Source organism: Pomacea canaliculata, linkage group LG7 (genome assembly GCF_003073045.1).
Source record: "Pomacea canaliculata isolate SZHN2017 linkage group LG7, ASM307304v1, whole genome shotgun sequence".
Classification (NCBI taxonomy): Eukaryota; Metazoa; Mollusca; class Gastropoda; order Architaenioglossa; family Ampullariidae; genus Pomacea; species Pomacea canaliculata.
Window position 1 is genome coordinate 8,576,254 of NC_037596.1, and position 20,554 is coordinate 8,596,807.

At 41.8% G+C, this 20,554-nt stretch overlaps 2 protein-coding genes across 2 annotated transcripts; both read right to left on the reverse strand.

Moving 5' to 3' along the window:
* Window positions 1-2,494: 2,494 nt before the first annotated feature.
* Window positions 2,495-8,679, reverse strand: LOC112569074 (WD repeat-containing protein 27-like). The gene is made up of 3 exons (XM_025246734.1): window positions 7,789-8,679; window positions 6,492-7,014; window positions 2,495-5,694 (listed from the first exon to the last, which is right to left on the reverse strand). The coding sequence occupies exons 1-3, from the start codon at window positions 8,347-8,349 to the stop codon at window positions 4,832-4,834; spliced, it is 1,947 nt and encodes a 648-aa protein (XP_025102519.1). The 5' UTR covers window positions 8,350-8,679; the 3' UTR covers window positions 2,495-4,831.
* A 5,886-nt stretch (window positions 8,680-14,565) lies between these two features.
* On the reverse strand, window positions 14,566-18,886 carry LOC112568366. Its single transcript, XM_025245643.1, has 3 exons — window positions 17,996-18,886; window positions 17,368-17,594; window positions 14,566-15,587 (listed from the first exon to the last, which is right to left on the reverse strand). Exons 1-3 carry the CDS (start codon window positions 18,149-18,151, stop codon window positions 15,374-15,376), a joined length of 597 nt encoding a protein of 198 aa, XP_025101428.1. The 5' UTR covers window positions 18,152-18,886; the 3' UTR covers window positions 14,566-15,373.
* Window positions 18,887-20,554: the final 1,668 nt, after the last annotated feature.

Below are 20,554 nucleotides of genomic sequence, written 5' to 3' on the forward strand. Positions count from 1 at the left end.
AGTGAAAGCATCTTTAAATCTATCCTACTCTATTATATAGGCACTCCAACAACGCTAACATCTTTTACCTGTAACCAAGACTATAATTCCTGCAGTCATGTATGCTGTCAAAGTACACACCGAATATTCCAAACATAACACGAATATTATGCCTTCTAAATTCTTTTTTATACAAACAGCATCACTTCTATTACAGTAACCTTATCCTCTTGCCTAATATCACTGACTGGTATGCGACTAATACCTTGGTGTTAAGAGCTTGACGTCGCCTGTGCAAGTCTGTCTTAGCGTGTAACACCCTGCACCCAAACATCCAAGTATGCAATGTAGGTCTAATGCCTCATATGCCAGCATTTCAAAACCAGATATCACAGTATAAATAACAACTACCATTGCGCATGTGAAATAAAAAATCATATGTTCACTTAACTGAGTTTACATATCAACAGGTCGATGAACTCAGATGACGCGGGGAGGGAGGTATAAGCGTGTGCGCGGGATTTCCACAAGCACATCATAGCCATAAGAGTGCTAGCAGCTCTCTAAATCAAGCTCTATTGAAGAGCTCTACTTGTGCAGGATGTTCTGTCATTTTCGATACTGCACAATAACGTATACTAGGTGGACGCGTTAATGGTTACAATAGAGGCTCTAATCTTCTGGAGACTTTCGTCAACTCTGATTACCATGGCTGTTCCACCTCCCTTCGCCACCCACCCTCACCCAAATCTTCATGAGGAATGCAACAATAAAACAACGAAAGCCAGCAAGCCTAATCCACATACCTCCCAAGTCTATTGTCTAGAACTACTTTGTTCCGCTTTCTCCACAACACGACAGCTTGAGATCCATCTCACCAGAAACAGCGGCCGAGTTTCGTAGCCTAATAATGCAACGTACAGATCCAGTTGAGGGCTGCACGTGTTGAACCATCGCATGTTTCATGTTGAGGAAAAGCGGACGACACCTCTCGCGAAACCATCGCACACCCACGTCTTCGAACCCTCTCTGCCGGCAGGCTTGTCTTCTGCGACGCTGGACCAAAAGCGTCCAGCAGCCAACGAGGGAGTTTGGAACCGTTCCACTGACGACCAACCTTGAGCATTGCACACGCACGAGCGCACCCATACCCAAACAAGCAAGAAGCGCCTTTCGCACACAGCACATAAATAGCCTCACGCTCCGAAGTCCCGAGAAATCTGTACCTCCCCAGCACCTCAGCTCGTATTCGAAGTCCAGAATCTGTCTTTTTCTAGGTTACTCCCAATGCTCTACAGCTCCGCCATCTTTGTAGAGTACGTCTCCCCCAGTTCATTGTTGGTGTTTCTTGCGTTTTTTTTTTGTCATGTGTTGGCCTCTGGGTTTTTTGTACAAATAAGTTTCAGCGGTTTAGATTCTGCCATGTCTCAGCAACCAATCGCGAACCCTCTGAGTTCTAGTATATCTAGGATCTTCAGACCGAGTGGGGGCCTTCTTTCTCATTAAACTGCTTTGATGCTTCCTCTTGCGGCGGCCGAACGGCATGTGTGCCGCAGCACTAGCTTATAAGGGCCACCCGAGTCATTCTAATTCGGAAAATTCTTCCCCTTCTGCTTCTTTGCAGACTTCACCGGGCTTTGACATTTCAGCTCGTGGGGCATCACTGAGCTTTTGGAGCTCCTTATTGACGTTCTTTTATGTAGCAATGCAGGTTTCTGCGTCGTTATCTTATTTATTAGCTCTGATCGGCACATTATTCAGTCCAAACCTGTCTTACTACCGCTCTGTATCATTAACACTTAATGATGCACAACACGCTAGAAACATGGAGAGAAAGTTATTCTTCAACTCCCTACATCTGTCTGCGAAAATTAAAACTTTAGATTTATGGGCATTTTATGGTTGTGCCAAGTAACATGACGGTGCACAGTTCGAGACGATACTTACTGTTTTTAATGTGGCCATCAGTTGTCCTTTACTTATTGCTTTTACAGAGAAATATTTGTAGTGTGAACGGCTTTAAAATATGCAGGTTAACAACAACGATGCGGTTTCCTAAATCGAGGCTGGAGATTCCGAGATGGGAAACCCCTTCGCCGTCTTCAGTTGACCTCATTCCTTACGTTTTCGCATTTTAAAAAAAACGGCACAGTCATCTAAATACAGCTGGAAATATACAGACGAATGCAATTGTTATGCCTACAAAGAGGATAATTGATTTAAATAGTTGAAAGCTTAAAATATAGGAAAACTGCAAAAAATTACGTAAGTTCTCCGGGTTGAATAGCTGCATGGAGATTAAATGAAACTCCATGGTTACGTGGGTGAAAATGATACTCAGCATGCACAAGGTATTCAAGTTTTTAGCTTGCTGCTGCTGCAGCCGATGTGTGTGTGTGCCCTGCTAACTGCATCTTTGGTCGTTTGTAGTTGCACGGGTAACAGTGGCAGAGGTGAGGATGGGTGTGTCCTATGCATAAGCCACATGCATAGAGAGAGGAAGGCAAATCTTCACTTTTTATCAACCCTTTATTGTTGGACTGTACATAAAAACGTCCTTGGGCTGAAAAAATGGCTCTATTAGTAGTAATCAATAAAATTATCAAGGCATGAGTGCTCACAACTTGGTATTAATTATATTTTAGTCTTGACAGTTATTCTGCCTAACTGTTGTTATCAGCATTGTAGAGGTGGGAATAAAAACCATATGCAGTCAGATGTTCTGAATACAACATAATGAAAGAGATCGATTTTCTGTCATCAATCCCTTGATAACTCATAGATTACAAAAAACAAATCCACATCAGATTAACTTGACGGATTCAAATGAGAGTGTTGAATAAGCCATTAACAGTATTATTTTTATGTTGAAAGGTGGAGTATCAACAACCAAATCATAAACTACACGAGCCACAATTTTTTTTTTTTAAAGTAAAGGAAGACTTTAAAGGATCACATTACAAAGCAGGATAAAAATAACACGAAAGTAACATTTTGCTCTTGAAGACAATATAATATTTCACATGCCTGGTATGCTTATCTTGATTAACTGGTCTTTTTTCTTCTGAAAAGAGGAAGGTAATTATTGCTACTCATTTGGGACAGTTCCATACTAATATTACTTGTGAACAAAAAAATTATTGCATTATCCTTGCCACTGCGGGCAATCCAGTGGCGCAACGTTAAGTGCCTGTCACCAATGCAGTGAGGGTTGGCTGTTCTGGGTTCAGCTCTCATCTTGGGCATGCTGTTCTTTCTCTGTATGTGACATCTGTTTACAGGGCTGTCTGCCTTGCCATGATAAAGTCTTAGTTACTGGCTCAGCATAAAACTTTAATCATATCCCCCCACCTCCTGGCTGCTGCTTTGAACATTGCTATTGTGTGAATCAAGAAGTAAGCCATATACTCTTTAAGATGTGTGTGCATTCATGAACATATGTATAACTACCACCAACAAGAACTCCTGGAAAACCACGTGTCACCTTTTAATGACATGCACACTTATCTTTTTATTGCTGTGAAGTGTATTTTGCAAAAAACGAAATTTGTAGGTCTGTAACTGAATCTGCATCATTACTGTAACAGCCACAATCCCTATACAAGAGCTGAGATGGAAAAAAAGATGAGTGATGAGAAAACAATACAAAATTGCAAGATGCCCAATCATTGCACTGCCTAACCAGATAATATTAATGCAGGAGTTCAGAACATGAACTGCTGACAGGGACTAAACAAATACTAACACACACTGCATGACACTTGCTCTTCTAGGAAGCAAAGATGTGTCACCTGGAAAGTAATTTGAAATAGAAAGGTAACTTGGAAACATCTCAAATAAGTTTACCTGCTTTGCCAGTAAATGTCAGATTTACTTTTTTCCACTGTTAATGGTTTTTCCTGTTACCTGGGTATTGGGGTCTAGGCATGGATATTAGAAATGTTACATATCTTCAAAAGCAGGCTTCAGCAGCATATCTGGAAAGCTTCCAATACATGATGCAGTCAGAAGGCTGGTATGTCTTTTCTGACAATGCAGACATTAACAGCTTTTCCATGTATACTCAATCATTTATTATCAATCCATCACATATTTTACTTTTGTTGTCAGCTCATCATCTTTAAAAAGGACTCTAAACAATATAAATAGAAAAATCTTTGGCACTGTGTGTTTCAAGCTCTTGTTTTTGTCAGCAGTAACTTGAAACATATGCTTGTCTTACTTTTAAAAGAGCTTTCTTGCAAGCATATTTTATACTTATCTTTTAGTGGAGAGAAAAACCAGCAAAATGATTATTGCTAAATGTCTTTCTGTCAGAAGCATATAGCTGCACCTAAGAAACTGAGAAGGCTACGTAGCCTAGCAGTTATTGTGCTCAGTTAAAGCTAAAGGTTGCTGGTTCCAGGTTGGCTTGGGTTTGTGTATGTAAAACTCCACTTATCCACCTAGCATCTTTCTAGAAAAAATGATAAGTCAGATAACTATTTTTTCTAGAAAGATGCTGGTGAACGAAGAAGGCTGGGTTCTGCCTTTCTGCACATGCAGTGCCCCAGATGTTCAGTGTCCCTTGCCTTCTTAACCCTCTTGGAAATTCAGCTCTGTTCTGGTGCTGTGTGTTGTGACATTTTTCTAGAACTTGATTTTTTTTAAAGCAATTATTTATAAGCTGGTTATGAGAACAACATTTTTCATCTCTAGGAAATGTTTTCATAGTAAGCCCTCAACAAGAAACCCTGCACAGGCACTGTACAAGATCCTTGGCTACACAAACATATGTCCAAAACTGCTTGTGTCTATCTAAATGAGATGTCCTGTCCTGTATAAAGAAAGTACTTAAGGAGATGGCAAAAGGTTAAGTTTTGTAAAGAAAGATTTTCCCATCTGTGCTGCCTGCTGCCATCAATGGCCATCCAGGATTGAATGCTACTGCAGATACAACATCAGAATGACCTCTTAACCTCTGACAATAAGTTCCAGATCTTAAATCATAAACATACACTATTTTGTCTTCCGAACCAGATCCAAGGAAGGTTCCACAGGGACTGAAGGAAAGGCCACATCCATGTGCATTGTTTGCATGACCCTCCAGCCTCATGACAGAGCCCTTGGTTCGAACATCCCAAAGCTTGATGCAGTCCATTATAGAGGAGGTGGCAAAGACATTGAAGGCATCCAGAGGCTGAGAGGTAAAGGTTGATCCTTCATTCAGGCCAATGCTGTGCACAGGCTTGACATGAACATCTGAGAACACATGTGACTGTTGCCCTATGTTCAGGTCAAAGATTTCCACATCTCGGTTTGAACCTGCACATAAAGCAAGATGTGAGTAAAAGGAATTGACAGCAGCAAGAGCAGTCAAGTTCTGACTGGGGCTTTCCCACTGTTTCACCAGTTTGTACTTGCTTTTCACCTGGTATCTTTTGATGTCATCTTTACTTCCATCCAGGTGATATTTGTACAAACACAGGCAGTTACACACAATGAGCAAGATAAACTTGTCCATATAAAAGAATTGTGCTCCCTTGACTTCTTTCAGAAAAGCAGTAGCATCCTTGCTTTTTCCTGAACTCTGAGTTTCCTTAAAGTTGTGGCTGAATGTTGAAAGCTGAAGAAGTACTTCTCCAGATCTTCTGTCCCACACAATGGCACTTTTATCATTAGATGCAGTGATGAGAAACTTGCCACAGTTGCTCCAGTGAACTGTATTAACAGCACCTAAAACAAAACAAAATCAGATTTCCAGCATCATCTATGTGGCACTTGTACTATTGTTTCTTTAATCTGTAAGTGCCTATGTATTTGATTTATATCAACCTTGTAAATACAGTAACAGTTGTTAGTATCGAACTTGTCAATAAAAATTCAGGAAGGGGACAGTGCTGCTCAATGTGCAAGCACTCTGGCTTGCTACAGCCAGTGGTGCACCATGCTGGAATTAGTGTACAGGAGAAATTTGTCACATGTTTGATTTTTCTATCTGCACACTACAACCACTACATTGGAAATACTGCAAACTGAATCGTTTTTCTACAAACAAAAGGATTTCTAGTCTTTTTCAAATGTAATTTCTTTGTGGAGAAGCGAGTGAAACATATCCATGTGTTACAATGTTCCATAGTTTACTGAGAGTTTTGTGCAGCAATGGCATCAGATTGATTATATATCTGATTTCCTTTGTTCCGGATAATCATTATCCACTTTTGAGTGATTTAAGTTAATTAAAGTGTTTTTTTTTAAAACTGAAATTACAATGTACATTAAGTTTTGACTACTTCAGAAAAACAGTTTTAAAAACCAGTTTTGGTTAAGGTGATATATGCAGATTTTCTAAAAAAGCAAAAAAAAAAAAAAAAATTGCATAAATAAAAGTACAGTTAATTTCTACTTAATTTAATAGTTAAAACTCAAGTATTTCTTTGTGTAAAAGAAAAAGTTATTTTCATAATGAAAGTCTCTTGTCAAAAATGATAAATTGAATACTATCTGTTCTATATTTTACAATGACAACCTACCTTCATGCCCCACAAAAATGCTGCTTTCTTTCTGGCCATAGGGGATGTGAAACACCAACATGGACATGTTGGTGAGTGAACAAGCTAAGCCCTTTCCAGAGGGTGAGAACTTCAGACTCCTTATGGCTGTAGGAATAGCACTTACATTTAATTTTTCCTCAATCTCTCGTGGTGGACCAGCATCACTTGGGTACTCTTGTACACAGAATTGACTTCTGCCTGTGGGATGCCTCTCTGCATCTTTGGATTTCTGGCTGTTATTGATTTTGGGTTTAAACATGGTTCTGCATGGGGATTGAAAGTAGCCAGAAGACTTGATGCTAGATTTGAATGTTAATGGCTGATTCATAGGATCAGGCTTCTTCTTTTTGTTTAATGTTGACTGACGGCTAGCTGATAGACCATTCCTTGTAGTCTCTCCCTTTGGCACAAGCTCAATTTTGAGTGGTGAATCCTCTAGCAGTGGAGTCTTTGCAACCATGCTCAAAGCATCATCCAAAGAAGATGCAGAGTTTAATTGATCCTGGAATAAATCACCAGGAGATTGATTGTGTATGGTATTAATAACAGACTGTTTAGCAACAGAACTATCATATGATGATGGAATCTTCCATTGAATTGCATGTACTTGCGATTCAAAAAGGGTTCCAACAACAGTTAGAAGTTGTTGGGAGTTAACTAGTCCAGTGCTGGCCATGCTAATGGCGCCGATAGTTCTTCTATCTGTTGAGGAATATAAGGTGCTGTATAATGGTTCCTTTAGATTAACAGAATTCAGAAGATCAAGTGTCCGAGAGTTAATCAAAAGCAAAGCATCTGTTGTGGCAATGGCAAGAAAGGACTAACTGAAGACAGGGCATCACTTACTGCATGGTGGCCTTTGTGAGAAACGTTTCTGAGGTTCTGTGGTTGTGTGTGCACATAGAAGACACTTAATACAGAGTTACTTGATTCAACCTTGGTGAAACTGGCATCCCCTTTTACTGAATGTGTCTGATACTGTCCTTTGGCGGGAGGTGCCACTATGAGAGCTAACTGCAGAGGTGTCAGGAAAAAACTGTTTTTTCTGTGTCTCCTGGTTCTGCGTTCTGTGTGCTTTTGCCAGGTGTTTGCCTATATCTAGCTGAAATAACTGTCGGAAGTTGTTCCCATCAGTTAAGTCAAAAACCTTTACAACACCACCTGCTGAGCCAACAGCAACGTGGGGCTCTGCTTTATTCATAGATATGCTTATTAGTGGGGAAGAAGTAATTATCTGGGAGTGATAGAGGACGCTAACATCTTGCACGTTCCACACCTTAAATGTTCTGTCGTCTGAAATAGACACGAGTGTTCCAATGTAGTGTGGGCAAAATTCTGCCGCCGTCACTTTCGCCTGGTGACTCGCAAGTTCTGCAACTATTTTTGCCTTCGAAACACTAGCAATTTTCACTACCGAATCTACACATAGTGCTATATGTTCAGCATCAAGGCTAAAGCTGATATAGGTGGTCGTTCCAGGTCTCACAACTACAACGTTCCCTGTGACTTTGAGTTGCTTGGCAAAGTCATGCTGACATTTGCGAATATTCCACACAATTACATAATCGTCGGCTGCAGAACACAAAAGAACGGGTTCATCGTGACTGAAACAAAGTGCAGACACTGCCTTTGTGTGGCCAATCAGACTTAGGGGTTCTGCTTTCACATCGGTGATGTCCCAAACAGCAGGCGTGTTTTTCGCTAGTGGCTGGCAGACGAGGGAACGCCAAACCGCTGCTTCAATGCGTAACGCATTCACGTGCAAAGGAAAGGAGCAAGTGTGAATAGCTGACATATCTAAATCCATTACGAAGAGAGTTCCTTTCTTATCATTCATAAAATTTCCTTTTATCACTGAATCTGAAAAAGAACATGGTTGTCATGTTGGTTACGAAGCACGCTTTGAGAGCCGATAAACCTAACCGCGCCACCTACATCCGGATAGTTTGAAAAGAGAGTTATCGTAGCTGTCGTCGACATTTGTAAACAACTGCAGTTTTAGAAAGGTAACAAATTCAAAACGAAAATAACCGTCACCGTAATCTGATGTAATAATTGCAATGTATTAATCACCCTGAAATTGTTAGAAACTTTTGAAATTAAGGCGTTCTTTCTGCTGTCTGTCGTTTCCTAAGGCGCCGGTCGATTCAATTTGCCGAATTGACCATCAGTTAATTCGACCAAATCATCATGAATTAACTCATCAGCGAAATAAGTGGATTTTTATGAACTTTCCTTTCTGGTCCTTGGTTAATACATGTCGATCTTGTATGTGTGTGTGTGTGAGAGAGAGTGATCCAAGTCAATTTTAATTGATAAATCAGAGTTTTCTGTATATTCTATTATCTTCACATTTTTAACACGCTTTAATTTTTTTTTAATACGTGACAATCAACTATACGGCTGTGCCATACCAATTGCTCTGCTATTGCGTAAATTAATCTATGACCCTTGCCATTCGATTTTTTTTTTTCCTCGCTCACACGCATCTATAGGTATCCGCGTGTCCCATCTATGTATTATATTTATCATCTGATATAAATGCATGGCGAATGACCTACGATTGTTACGTCACTAGTTTGTATAGAAAAAAATCTCATCTCCTTTTGAATGTATGCAACAAACAACGAATGTTATCACACTGGATAATAACTTATTTTGTATTTGGTGTATTTGGTGATGCAGAGTGGGCTATGGATAATCGACTATGACTGTGGCTGAATCGACCTAGTCTTGGTCAAATCGACTTGATGGCATTGATAAATGGTCCAATCGACCGATCATGGCCGTTTCCTAACAAGCACACGAATGATCCTTCAACCGCATAAGCTCGGTTCGAACACGCAGACAGCTCAACCACGAACTTGTATTACACGTCCGTGCCTCAACTGAGCGATAATTACCAATGCGTGAGCTTGTTTTTGGTAATGTCCACGCCATCCCAACAACGGAATGGGAATTCTTCGCTAAATCAGCTTTGACATGGAGTGTTGTCCCATTTATGTTCATAAGATAATACTGTAAGTGACCTGTATTGTCAATAACTAATGCTAAATTCCGCAACCATCCGATATTAATGAAGTCCTTACGTACATTCAGTGGCGCACACAAAAGCCCTGTAGCGCTGTAAGTCATGCATGCACACGTCAATAGTCAACCCCAGCCACAGAGGCAAGAAAGATTTACACAAGTAGTCGTTCACATTGATAAATTGATTAGATGCGCTATTAAGCGTTCGGTACATAAATGTGCAAAAGGCACAGATCTTTTCGGAACGACTCACATCAAATACGGCAGGCGCTCGATGTACCAGCATGCAATTTTGTGTGCGTGCTTGCTCTCATATGTTAATTAACTGATTAGTCTTATAGTATCTGCTGTGTAGATACCGATGCACTTAATTATTTCAATCTTGTACAGTCGTTGACTGTTTGAATAGAACCTTGTATATGCAGTTAGACGAACAGACAGACAAGCATGCTCTCGGGAGAATTCAGACAACAGGTTCAAATTCTATGCCCACCTGCTATGCACGAGGCTGCTAGAGACAGGCTTTCAGTGTTTGCTAGATGCTAAGTGGGCGTAAGATCAGCAGCATACAGCGACAAAATTAACATGATAGGAAGAGCCTCCCGACCGGACTGAATAGAGAGCGGGCAGTGAAGAGAGACATAAGACAAACATGTGGAGCAAACACAGCCTCCCACTCACTACACATCTACCAGCCACTTTCAAGATCCCCCTACACCTCCCCAAACGCTGAGCAGGTCCTACAGTGGGTGAGGCAGCAGAAATACGTTTCTAGCCGAATCCACTGTGGCATTCTTAGCGACACACCTACAGTACCTGAACCTGCTAAATGAGCTTGACAAGCTGGAGTTATGTGCTGCGTGCGAACTCATTCACTTTCCGTCTGTGCTTTGTTTCAGATTCCTCTATAACAACATACTATTGACCCGCATTCATTCATTTCTGTTCTCTCCTAGCCTTACTCGGAAGCGAATTTGATAAGCTCGTGGCAGTCAAGTTGCTTTGTGTTCTTGGTACAATGTTCGAGCTAAAAATAAATAAATAAGCATACTGGCATAACAACTTTTCCATCCCAACAAATGAAATCAAATTTCTAATTTTTTCCTAGTCATAATCATTGGGGCGTTGTTTGAATGTAGACCACCTTTCCAGTCACTCCAAATCACACTCAGCAAAACACATAAACGACACCTCGTATTTTTTTAAAAATGTAAATATTCTAACAATTCATTGAGTTAAGCGACTATTTGTGGCAAGACCTTTTATCACAGGAAATTAAAAACTATAACGCAGTTTTGACAAGTCCTTATAAGTGATATAATGGCTTGCAAGCTTGAGTCAACTCGTATACAATGGAAATATTCTCATGCATTATGATCACTATGAGACATACCGGGTAGCGGTAACACGACAAATAAAAGACTTGTGGAGCTGCAGTTCTTTCTCTTAAAACAAATGAGGAGATTTTGCCAGTTATATTTATAATGCCTTAACATATGTTGCAGCCCGTCCCGACCTTTGCCCTCAGATCTTTTACAATGTGACTACATGAACACATATTCAAGCAAGTGTACACAAATACACACCCTTTCCCTCTCGCGCTCAGTATCTCTCACAACGACACCGTCTTTCTTTATGTATCTCTCTCTTCACACACACAAACACACACGCATACATATCACCACGAAAATAGGCGCTTTTGTACGCATGTGTTAGCATTCTTCAAGCAGGTACAGCATACAGCTGCTTGAAGTTTTTCTGTTGTACAAGTGATGAAGAAAAAAACACAACTCGCACTTTTTGCATTTCCTGCCTTGTACCTACAGGAAAGTGTTCTCAAACACATATAACTTGATAACCCTCTACCTGGCCAATGGTAATTTTATACAAAGGACATGACAACTCCCTCCCTGGCCAGTGGTACTTTTGTACACCTACACGACTAAGACGGCCATGATCAAAGGTTGGTTTTATCTGATATCGAACGACATCAAAGCCCAAGTTGTTCGACTTCACATCTGAAAAATTTCTCTTGACATTTGGGCATGTGGGGTATTAAGGCAAGCTGATTATTCAAACGAGATTTTCATTAACGATCGCCCACTTAAGATTTATTTTCATATCACATGAAAACAAACACATGTGTTAAAGAGGCCCCTGAAATAAAGATTATTTGACACAATTTTTGATTTGCTCTTTTTGGATTAAAAAGTGCTCAAGAAAATGGCTCAATTTTCATCCATGGTAGTTTAAAATATTTAAAGGTCGAATTTTGAACGGTAAGGTAGATAGTTCCTTAAAAAAAAACTATGAGAGTTACCATTTAAGAAAAAGTTGTAAGGATTTTTTTTAAAGCACAAAGGGGGACTTTAGGGAGGGGAAGAAGCCGTCACACTTCACTGCATTCAAAAACTAAAATTCAAAGAGTTTTCAGTCCAAAATATTTTTGCCCGGAGTTTAAAGCCTGAGCAAAAGCGAGAATTTTGTTTGTGATTACAAGGGAGAGCACATACTGCATGCTGTCCTATCTACATCAACCAATGCACAGGCGACCGATCACCTAATCTGGAAAATTTTGACTTGTCCGTAAAACTCTGCTACGCAAAGTGTGCTGTCGTCTGCACATCCAACGGCGATTGGCCATTCAAGACCATCTTCTTGCGACAACACCACCTTGAGAAGTCTTCCGCGCGGATTGAAACGCAAGATTCGCTGCTCACACGAGTCCACCAAGTAGAGGAACCCAGATGGACTACAGGCAACACCTCCTGGGGTGTCGATCACTCGACTGTGCCTGCCAAAGACGAAACATTTCAAAACGTATATTTTAAATAACTTCTCTAAAAACTTCTTTAGTCGGATAATTTCAGACAAAGGAATGTGTCATTAAGTAAACTTGCTTATTTCAATGTTCGTTCACAAGCTGATACTTGACTGATACTGTTAAAAAAATATAACGTGATACAAGATGCATTGCAGCTGCTGGGGTGAAGCTACAGGTTCGGATCTGGGTGTAACTACGTGGCAACATGAGATGGAGCTCATCTTACTTCGGAGGCTGAAAGAGGAAATGAGTCTGTCCCGTCTGATCCAAACACAACAACGCTTTGTTTTCGCTGTCGGACACCACCAGGTAACCGCTGTTAGTGATACACATGCTGTACGGCACCTGCAACATCAAAATTACTCCTCTCTGCATGGTGGTAGATGAAAAGAGAAAAGTGACGTGATACTTATAACTTGCTAAGTAGGGAGAAAACCAAGAAAACAGAAGAAAACAACCCAAATCTGTAATTTCTGCTATCCTCTTCTTGTTCATTTTCTTCTTTTTCTTTTATTGTTATTGATCTTCCTTGCCTTCTTGCTGTTGAACCAGGCCGTTACCTTGAATAGAGTCCTCGACAAGAGCCTCAGCCTCGGGAAGCTTCCTGTCCGACCGTTGATCGTCCGCAAGTGGGTCCACGACCGGAAGTCGGAGGAATCAAATCGGACGATAACGATAACATTGTTCTGAGACTTCCGGTGGTCTGTGGCCAGCGCCAATGTGCGAAAGTCAATGGAGGTGACTGCGCGGTATTGCTTCTTCATGGACAGCGTGTGCATGAGATTAATAGTGTTGTTTTCAACCTGCGAGAAAACAATGTCTAACTGATCACATACCACCTTAGACTTTAAGTAATTAATTAAAACAAAACCTAACCCTTCATAAATGCAAGAAAATATTTTGTCCAATTTATACGTAAACGGAAAAAGTAAAGGTTTCGTAGGTTAGTGCCTGCATGGGCAGTGAACACTATTTCATTATCTATGGCACAGCAAAGCTCAGCCCTCTCCTTTTGCGTCGATTTCTTTTACCTGATAAATCAGATACACATCGCTAGTGTTGGTAGACAGAAGATGTGTCCGACACTCAAACTAGAAATCTATTCTGCTTTGAATTCTAGCTTTCAAACCACAAAGCTGCGAATTTTAAAAATCAGATTAGCATAAGATGAAAGGAAGAGTGGAAAAAGGAAATAACGAAGAATGAAAATAGAAAAGAAACAGCTTGTTGAATATTCAGATGCACGCTGCATGAAATAATCCAGAATAATCACCTTAACGAAGGAGAGCTGGTCACTGTTCGATGATGTTACGGCTACAATTTCTGTTGTCAGCTGTGTAATGCTGCATAGAGTGGATCCCAGAGGCTGAGATACAAAGGCGGGCGACACCTGTCGCCACGGAAACCCTCTCAATACGTCACTGGTGAGATAAGTAATCAGAATGGTCCCCCTAGGCTGCAGTATACACATGTCACCCAAACCGAAGGGGTACTTGTCAGATCCCAGTCCGGCCCAGAACTCGAACATCTGATAGAAAAAAAACCTCCTGCTTAAACATTTCAATAATTATAATGACTCCTTTAAGATATGCATCTTTCAAAAATTCTTAAATGAAACAAGAGTGTCTCTAGCTACAACATAACGCATTATGTGAAAGATCTGGCAGGGTGCAATTTTTCCCCTGCAGTGGGTAAAGTTCCCGATTTCCCCAAATCTGGGTCAATACACTCGTGCCGTTATTACGAATCATGCCCACAAACATGTACAGAAAGAGGTCACATTCATGACGTCACGTTGTCCACAGAGGTATCTTTTGAATACATTGACCATATCGTGGTATCCTTGACAACGTAAATGTATCCATGTACAACTCTGATATTCTGCGCATGGTAATGTTTGTAGGCGTGTATCTCGAGAATGAAAATTTGGGAAATAGTATCTTGTACTAAGCTTCCCTTATTATTAGAAAAAACTTCACTAAATATCTATAAGAAAATTTCGTATCTTCTCTATGATAGTCGCTAAAAGATGATATGTTCTTTCAGTTCCAGTATTTATTGTTCACATAAAATGAACACCAGGCCTGATGAGAGAGATAAACAGCTGCAGAGACAGAAAGACAAAAAGATAGAAACCTAAATAAAAAGATGATGACAATGAATAGGAGGAAGATGATTATAGTATGACGAGAATAAAATGAACAAATCTCACAGACTGCGGTCCATCCAGGAAGCTCATACTGGGCGTGGAGGCAGTGAGTGATGCCAGGCTGCCCGTAGAGGCGAGAGACCTGGCGAGGGACGCCCGCTGGCCACTCCGTGAAGGTGGGAGTAGGGAGTTGCCGCCTTTTCCCTCGAATGTGCTGCTCTTTAATGCCTGTCGCCTAGCAACACGTCAAACAGACCACATAGTCAACAACGAGGGCTCAGACACACACACATGCACTGCGCAACTTTGGTAAAGCACAAATGGTAGAATATAAAGGACTCGATCGAGACTGACTGATGCTCTGGGTTTGGGATTCATGTCGAGCCTTTAACTTACACATCGGTCAAGCCGGTAACCTCTATCCTGCGTGGAGTGCATATGCCTTGTCGTGGTCGTGACATGCTCTGTGTGCTTAGTTGTGCGCCCATCGCGGGCACCTGCGTTGCGAAGACAGAGGTGTGACCGGTCCGTTAATGGCTTGACATGAATTCCAGCCCCGTTTCTCCAGCTGGCGCCTTTTCTCTCCTACGCAGTGGCACTAGTTAAACGGCATGCGTGTTTTACGCTAGCCCTCTTCATCAAATACTTACCGTGCCTATCCTGTCCTGAGTATTGAATTTCAGACTTTTCCTTCCCCCTCTTCCTTTCACACGCTGTCCCAGTACGTCTAAGTGTGTCTCTGTGTGTTTGTCCATGGGTTTGTCTCTGTCCTCCACGTCCACTCTGCTCGTCTCTTTGCAATCGCTTCTTTGAAGTGTCATCTACTTTCTCCCTCCTTAACAATATCTAATCCCTATTTTAAAAAATCTTTACTTTTTTCCGGGAAATACGTCTAAAAGTTTCCAGACTTCTCTCGGACAGCGGCTGAATTTTCTTCACCGGTATGGACCGCTCTGCATTCAGCTCCATGACGTCATTGGTCGCCAGCTCCTGCAGCCACTTACTTTTGACCTCAACATGATTCAGTATCTCGCTGACGTCACTTATTTCGATCTCCATCACGGCATCACACCTAGAACAGAGTTTATTTTGAAAATGCTTTTAAATATACGGGAAAAATTCCCTGATCTGAAACTAATGGGCAGACTGTAGCTAGCTCTGCTTAAATCCCAGTAGCCGCCATTTTAGAAATTTCAGTTCACTGTCTCAGTAGTTAATTCCCTTTTTAAATGTATTTTCATACTCATCGACATAAAATTCAACGTTTTACACTTTTTGTATTCTTAAATGCTTTAGTTTTTTTTATTTCAAATCTGAGGAGGTAGTGACAATACATTGATTTACATACTTATGACATTACACTCAGCAAGTTCTATTACAACGCACGAACAGTCCGGTAATTTTAGATCAGTGGGATAATGCGATCTTAGGCATTCCCAGGGATGAGAGCAGACATCCAAATATAGAGTTAGGGTAGAAAATCTTTCACAAAACGATTTGCTCTCTTCAATTCACACCTCCGTGCGGATGCAAGCCTGTGCGTGCCGATGCTCTAAGAGTGGTCTGAAGGCGAGTATTGCTACTGTATAGGGTTGACACGGCTAGCGTGTACAGTGTTGACACAGTGGACATAGCTGCATATGTAAGTAAAGTCCATCGCCCATTTGATGCCCGCTGCCCCCCAACCCGTTCATTCTTTGCGTCGTTGCGTTCTCATGATTCTTTGCTGCTGAAGTCACGAAATGCTTCCTTCAGTTTTCGTGTCGTATGTCACCGATCGCGTGCAGGGTGGTTTTTTTGTTTTTGTTTTTGTTTTGTTGTTTGTTTGTTGTTTTTTTTTTTTTTTTTTTTTTTTTGGGGGGGGGATCTTGAACTAAGTGAAAAGACTGAAATGTATGTATGGAAAGATGGATAAATGAATTTATAGAGTATACACCCGCAAAAGCTCTGTTAGCTTGGAACCTCAGTTGCCCGATGGCGTTCTACTTAAATATGTGTATGTGGATTTGGTTTCCTGTCCACTGCAGACCACCAATGATTGGATATTTATTTACAGAATGGCTGGTCCTCGGATACGAGGACTTGCATAGCCTGCTGCTATCTTCTTGCCGCATCCATGTTCGTATATGGTGATCAGTGTGGTTGTTTGCTGTACAACTGTGAAGACTATTTTTAAAGGTGCCACCGAGGTGCGCTGAACATCTTTCAGGTGATAGGATGCATTAGGATTACACAACTTGTTTTTCGAATGAAGAGGTTGTCTAAACTATTGACATAAACGTGTATACTTCAAGGTATTTAGTGGTATGCATTTTTTTTCTAATAGTTGGGTAGAGCTTATGATACACGCATACAAGCATCACCCTAGGCCTAGACAGAGGGCAAAATCGCGACGTTATGTTTGTCCATGGACACGCCTAATTAACATATTCCTATTCTCCCATTTACTGAGGCTTTCAAAACTTAAACGTATCAGCGTGTATGGTTTTCTTTCTTTCTTTTTTTTTTTTTTTTTTTTTTTTTTTTTTTTTGTCTTTGGTTGTTTTGTATATTCATGTATGCACAAATGCTTTGTGCCTGGTTTTGATCTCGTGTATATATATATATTGTTCACTTGTAAAGTACATTTCTGAGGTACACGTTGTTGACCTCTTTCTCGCGTTTATAGACACGTATCTCGAGAACAGGAAAACGACACTCCCCTACGGAAATACAGTACTATTCTGCACCAAGCCTTATCCAGTCATTAGAAACAAAACTGTAGCCACTACTGGGACTTTAAAGTTATGTATTTCAGACTGACTTGTTAGCAGTGTTATAAGTGTTATAACAGCATCATAAGTTTCTCTTACCTGCCGCGAAGCTTTCCAAACTGTCTAAGCAGCACATTGTTGTTGTCGCTGGTCATTACGACGTCATCGCTGGCCGAGTACGCCTCCTGCGCCATGCTGAGTGCGCGCTTCACCTCATCTTCTCGCCGGCTCCACCTCTCCTGCTCGCCCGCGAACAGCTTCTCCGCCTCTCGGGCAAGCTCCTCCCCCTTTTCTTGTACGGCTCTCGCTATCTCCTCTGTTATTTGCTGTCCACGAAATCAGAAATTTGAGATGATGGTTACGGGGAGTGGGTGGGGGTGGAATGGCGAGGAGGGGGATGGTTACGCCGAACCAGTGACTAAGGCTACATCAAGGCAAAGCAGCCAGCCCTGTAAACAGCTGCCATGTGCAGAGAAAGAACAGCATGTCCAAGACAAGATCTGAACCCAGGACAGCCAATCTTCACTGCATGACAGGAACTAACCGTTACGCCAGCAGGCCGCCCAGCTGACAATTACAGCAAAACGAAAAAGAAACATATCTAATCCACTTAACGTTCTTTTTGAGTTAGTTGGGAGCTTTGATGATGCTCATTAAAATGAATATTTTGTCCTTGTCGACGACGACAAAGAAGAAGACAACAAAAAGACAAAGAAGAAACACTGACCTTGATAGTTGACAGTGTTTTTTCCTTTTCCTCTGTTACGAAGGTCCTGTACGTTTTTGTCTCACCTAGAAGACTTTCCCACTCGGCTTTGCGGTACAGCATCCTGTCACACAGCCGTTGCAGCTCTTTCCTGCGTGCCACAGCAGCCTGCTGCATCCCCTCCACGTCGGCACAGCTGCGATGGAATTCGAACGCACACTCCAGACACACTGCCTGACTGTGGTCACCGCAGTATCGTTGCGGCGCGACGCCTACGTGGTTGCAGCAAAAAAGGCTTTCTTCCTCTTGCTTCTGTGGTGACTGAGACTCTGATGGCAGGAGCTGGTCTGAGCTTCTGATGCATTTTTTCGGAGTAATTGGGAGAGAGCGAGGAAAGGATCTTGGGAGTTTTCAAGGTTTCGTCGCTGTCGAACGGTACTTTGGCACTGAATGGTTCATCGGGACTAGTCGAGGACTCCGTTCTCTAAATGATTTGTCTCAGTTTGTCCTGCATCAAGAGGTAAAGGAAGGAATAATTTGGGTTTGCCTTTAGTTCCTTCTGATTTCAGTATGTCCTTCCCTTCTTTATTCACTAAATTGTCTCCTTCCGTTGACTTTTCATCTTCCTGTTGTGTCTCACCTGAAACAGTATTCGAGCTTCGCTTTTTGCCTTGTGGTAGTCCAAGGTATGCCCTGGAGGCACTCACCTGTGTCGACGGAGCAGTCCCAGATTCTGGGTCGTACGCGAAAGAAGTGAGACCACTCCCCGCCTGTTGTACCGTTCTTTGATTAGAGTGCGCAGAAGACGTAAGGCGCTCGTGTTCATTAATGACTGACTCCAGCTCACGCACAACCAGTTCAGAATCCAGTTCCGGGTCCACCCGGGCGTCGTCTGGACTCTGTCCTGTCACATGTAAGCCACTTCCGACCCTTCCACCTGTGGGTATCTGCGGTGCCTGTCGTTTCAGATGTTTTGATGGACCTTGGTGCTCGACGTCTCCTGGCGGACCTTCTTGAAACCGCGAAGGTTCAGAGGTTACATGTGAGCCGCCTGCTTCCTTTGCTCTCCTGTTGTGTAACTCTTCGGATGGAGATTTGGATTCTTCTGATCCCTGGACTGCAGCCATTGACGTCACATTAGAGTGTCCGTTGTCTTTCAGGTTCTTACCTGACATGCGTTTGATCTGTGATTGTGTCCGGAGTATGCGTTCGGCCAGATCAGGCGTGACCTCAGTCAAGTTCCGTTTCCCTATGGTTCCCGTCTTCATTTTCGAGAAAACGTTAATGAGAGTTTTATACTTTGCAGATTTTCTTTTCTCCTTCTTCGTGCTAACCTCTGATGCCACGTCTGACGTCGCTGACGTCGCGCCCTCGGACAAGTTAGACAACTGACGCGCGATGACCCTCCCTTCGTCGACGGCGTCGGAGGATTGTGGAGCCGGTTGTTGTCCGTCATTCAAACCAGAGTCATTAGCCAGGCAGGGGACGTCACTGGAACTAGTTCCTTCATTGCTGGTTAGAACCGTCGCGTGTTTGTGAACCAAGAACACTTGGATCCTCCATTGTGTCTGTGGCTTCTTCACTCAGCCGACCACAATGTTCGTGTCGTTACTTCCCCACTCACTCATATTGATCATTCCATAACAAAGAAGCCAGGTATTTGAAGCGGGGAAACATGTACTCATCGTAAAATCATCAAAATTTATTTCATGATCCTGTGTCTGGTGTCAGTGTATTCGACGCTGGATTACTTTCTCGAGGTTAATAGTCTAGCATGGGGTTCACAGTACTCTCTCTTTACAAGTTCATTCCTAAAAAGTCTAGCACATGGTTCAGATTGGTCTCTGATGCACTGGAGAATCTGCTACGTGGTTATATTTTTTATAACTCTTTCTTGGCTGACATTGGGAAGTTTGATATTATAGTTCACTTGAATATCGTTTGTCTGACCGACACTGACAAGTCAGATATCTGGATCTCTTTTGTTGTTGTCCTCACTGGTGCTGGCAAGTCAGGTCTGAGGCTCACGCTCCTTGTTTTGTGCAGACGAGTGTGGACTGTTCCTCGCGTCGGTCTCAGGAACCGGCCTATGTTGTGATGACCAACTGCTTTACTTTGTAGACCATACCAATGCCAGCGCAGACGCAGATACGAAACAAAAACCCTTACCTATGAAACAAGAGGAGATATATAAACACATTTATTAATTTAAACCCTTTTACGTCAATGCGCTTGCTTTTTAATGGCATAATCAAAAAAGACTATGACATGTTTGCACCAAAACTGGTTGTGGATGAACCAGTCATGTATTTAGTCAAACAGTATCATTCAAGACACCGAAACAGTTTAGTCACTGATTTTATTACTGAAGAGTTCCACTCTAGAATGCTTTTCTTTGCAAGGAATTCCTGGTTAAATAATGAGATAAACCACGCAAATTGTGCGTCGATTCCAAGGTCAGAAAATGCCAGATTCCACACTGTCAGTTGCAGTGAGATTATCTTTTCACACTTTACAAGTAAGAAAACATGTATTTAAGGGAGGTGTTAAATTTGAGAGAAGGAGTTTCGACTACGAAGT